General features: G+C 39.3%; 1 protein-coding gene across 1 annotated transcript in view; it reads right to left on the reverse strand.

The window, feature by feature from the left end:
• Positions 1-948: 948 nt before the first annotated feature.
• The window catches only part of RBM24 (RNA binding motif protein 24), a 9,678-nt gene continuing 7,836 nt past the window's right edge, over positions 949-2,790 (reverse strand). Inside the window, exon 4 of the mRNA XM_010079028.1 lies at positions 949-2,790. Coding sequence (XP_010077330.1) covers positions 2,728-2,790 — 63 coding nt within the window. The 3' untranslated portion in view covers positions 949-2,727.

Raw genomic sequence — 2,790 nt, forward strand, 5'->3', positions numbered from 1 at the left:
CCATAGAGTTGATATGCTTGAGATCAGGCCTGTCTTTTGGAGGGGTTTACACTTTCTAGAGGACTAGGACAACAGGAACCTCATGGAATTCAGTGAGGACAAACAGGGAGTCCTTTATCTGAGATGGACCAATTCCCTGCATAGGCCAGGGCATGACTGGCTTGGTAGCAGCTCTGCTGAAAAGGACATGGAGGGCTTGGGGTAGGCCAAGTTTGCCACTGAGTTTGTCACCCTGGCAGCAGTGAAAGTACATCAGACTGGATGAACAGGAGCATAGATGGCAGATCAAGCAAATTATTTCCTTTTACTCAGCACTCATTAGACCACAGCTGGCACAGTGGGCCCAGTCTTGACTCTCCCAGTACATGAAAGCTGAAGGACTCCATTGGAGGGCCAGCAGGATGCCTGGGGGTTGGAGCATGAGACTTGTGAGGAGAGGCTGAAGCACTGGGGTTTGTTCAGCCTCCAGAAGAGAACAGCAACTTTCCAGTTCCTAAGAGGAGGTTACTGAGAAGATAGGGCTGGGCTCTCTGCCAAAGAATGACTGACGAAAGTTATAAACAAACAGGGGAGGCTCTGGCTAGATAGAAGGAAAAAAAAAACCCCGATACTATGGGGATAATTAGGCAGTGGAATAGATTACCCAGAGGGATTGTGCAGTCTCCACACAAGAGGATTACTGGACAAAGCCATAAGCAACCTGGGACTCCTAAAGTCCCTTTTACTCTGCATTATTTTATGATAAGTCTCAGGGTGGGTCTTCTCCATCTTCTCTGTAGAATTTCCTCCCTGTAATACAGTTCATATCAGTCTATGTATTTAAAGCCAGTGCATATGCTGCTATTCACCCTACAGATGCGGCAAATTACGTAAAAGGTTGACCCCCCCCTCCTAGTTTTAACTAAACAAGATCTAAGACAATTTGAGCAAGAACATCACTAAACAGGATGTGACAACGTTTTTTATTCTTTTAATATGAGTGAATAGATTAAGAGATCTGAAATATTGTAAAGCAATATACATACTGAATAAATAATATGCACAAGAGAGTCATGTCTACATTGTTAACACTGGCTAGTATTCAGAATACTTAAAATAAATCCAGTGACACTGGATAAAGTCCATAAACATGTTATCCTGTCTTCCCTTGTATGAAATTGTTCAAGTATAAAAAAATCCAATACAGTGTAAAATATTAAATTCCATTTCGGTCAAGAATAAAAATTGCAAGTATTGTAGTTTCACAGGACAATGTAAAGCAGCATTTTCTAGCAAAGGGAAAAATAGTCAGTCTACATACAGATGAGTGAGAGAACGGCACTAATGTATTTGAGAGGTCTACATGAAAAACTAGTCAAGGGAAAAAGAATGAACTAGCAATAGTTTATGTAAAAACCTAAAAAAGTGTTAATTTAGGAGTACCCTCATACAGTGCACATACTGAATTTAAATAAATCCAAGTCAACATCCTTAGTTAATTAGGTTAATATTTAATATGCTACATCTAAGCCTACTAAATAATTTATGCCATGAGATGAATACATAATTTTACAGTGTCACATCTAAAGTTGCTTTCTTTAGAGCGCAGCATAGTAAAACTTTCAAAATAAATATTTCTTTTTAAATAGCATAACAATTAAGGCACAGTATAAATCACATACCATTAACCCTTCAAGAACTGCAGTCTTGGTAACAAAAGTCGCCTCGTGTACTGTATGTTTGCTAATAAATATTTTAAATATAATCCTGAAATAGATATTAAAGTTGTACAAATGGTTTCAGAAAAGAAAATTCCCTTAAAACAGTTCTTAGAGGCTTTAATTCATTAAGCTTCTTCCTGCCTTTATTCACAAGTTACGAATAGATGCAATAAATAGAAAGAGAAGGCTGTTGTAGTAAAGGGCTGATCCTATTTTAGAATCAGAATAGCTGACACCAGCAATTAAAGTTTCCCAAAAGTGAAACAGGATGGGGCGAGGGATTAGGATGTGACAAGCTCATCACATGAGCACGAGTGATGTGTTCTGTCGAGAACTGTCTGTGTTATTGATTGTCTCTACAGCTGTTGCACCCCTTACTTCCACATCACTTGCTCCATAGTTCCACTCATCCAGAGGACAGAGAAGAAAATAACTTTGGTGCCTGTCCGCCATCTTACTAGCCGGCCATCTTCCTTGGGTTGTTCGATGCCCGTTAGTGAGACAGTGAGAAGGTACTATCTCACGAAGACAACTTCTGAAAGCTAGAAAGGACAATCAATGCTTTAAGCTTGTTTCCTCTTAAAATGGATAAAGATTACATATTGCTGATTCAGTTTTTTCCCTGGTTCAAACTTTTCAAATACCATTTTCTTACTAATAAAAGGCAGTTTTGCTTCCCTGATACTGTAAAAAGTACACCTTTGCTTTTTTTGGTTCTTGTTTGTTTGTAAATATGAAGTCCCATTGCTACTCCTGCCACTCTTTCATGACAGTACAGTATTTTTTTTTCCCATTTTCTTCTGGCTTGATACTTGAAACTAGACATGCCGCACTACCCCTCCCCTCTAACAAAATGATTTGGATGCACACTGTATGAAGACAGTGGAATAAAAAAATCTTTAGTTTCGCAATAGCATCACTTTCCTTAAAGCTCCTTAGTTAATATCAATTGTCTCTGATTAACTACTTATACTGGAAGGCTGAAAAGAGGAAGAGAAAGAAAGAGCTTCCTTCAGGAGTCCATCTGCTATTGCATACGGTCTGCCTGCAGCTGTTGGGGCTGGTACTGGCCAAAAGCAGCAGCAGCAGC

Source organism: Pterocles gutturalis, unplaced genomic scaffold, assembly GCF_000699245.1.
Source record: "Pterocles gutturalis isolate BGI_N339 unplaced genomic scaffold, ASM69924v1 scaffold29778, whole genome shotgun sequence".
NCBI lineage: Eukaryota > Metazoa > Chordata > Aves > Pterocliformes > Pteroclidae > Pterocles > Pterocles gutturalis.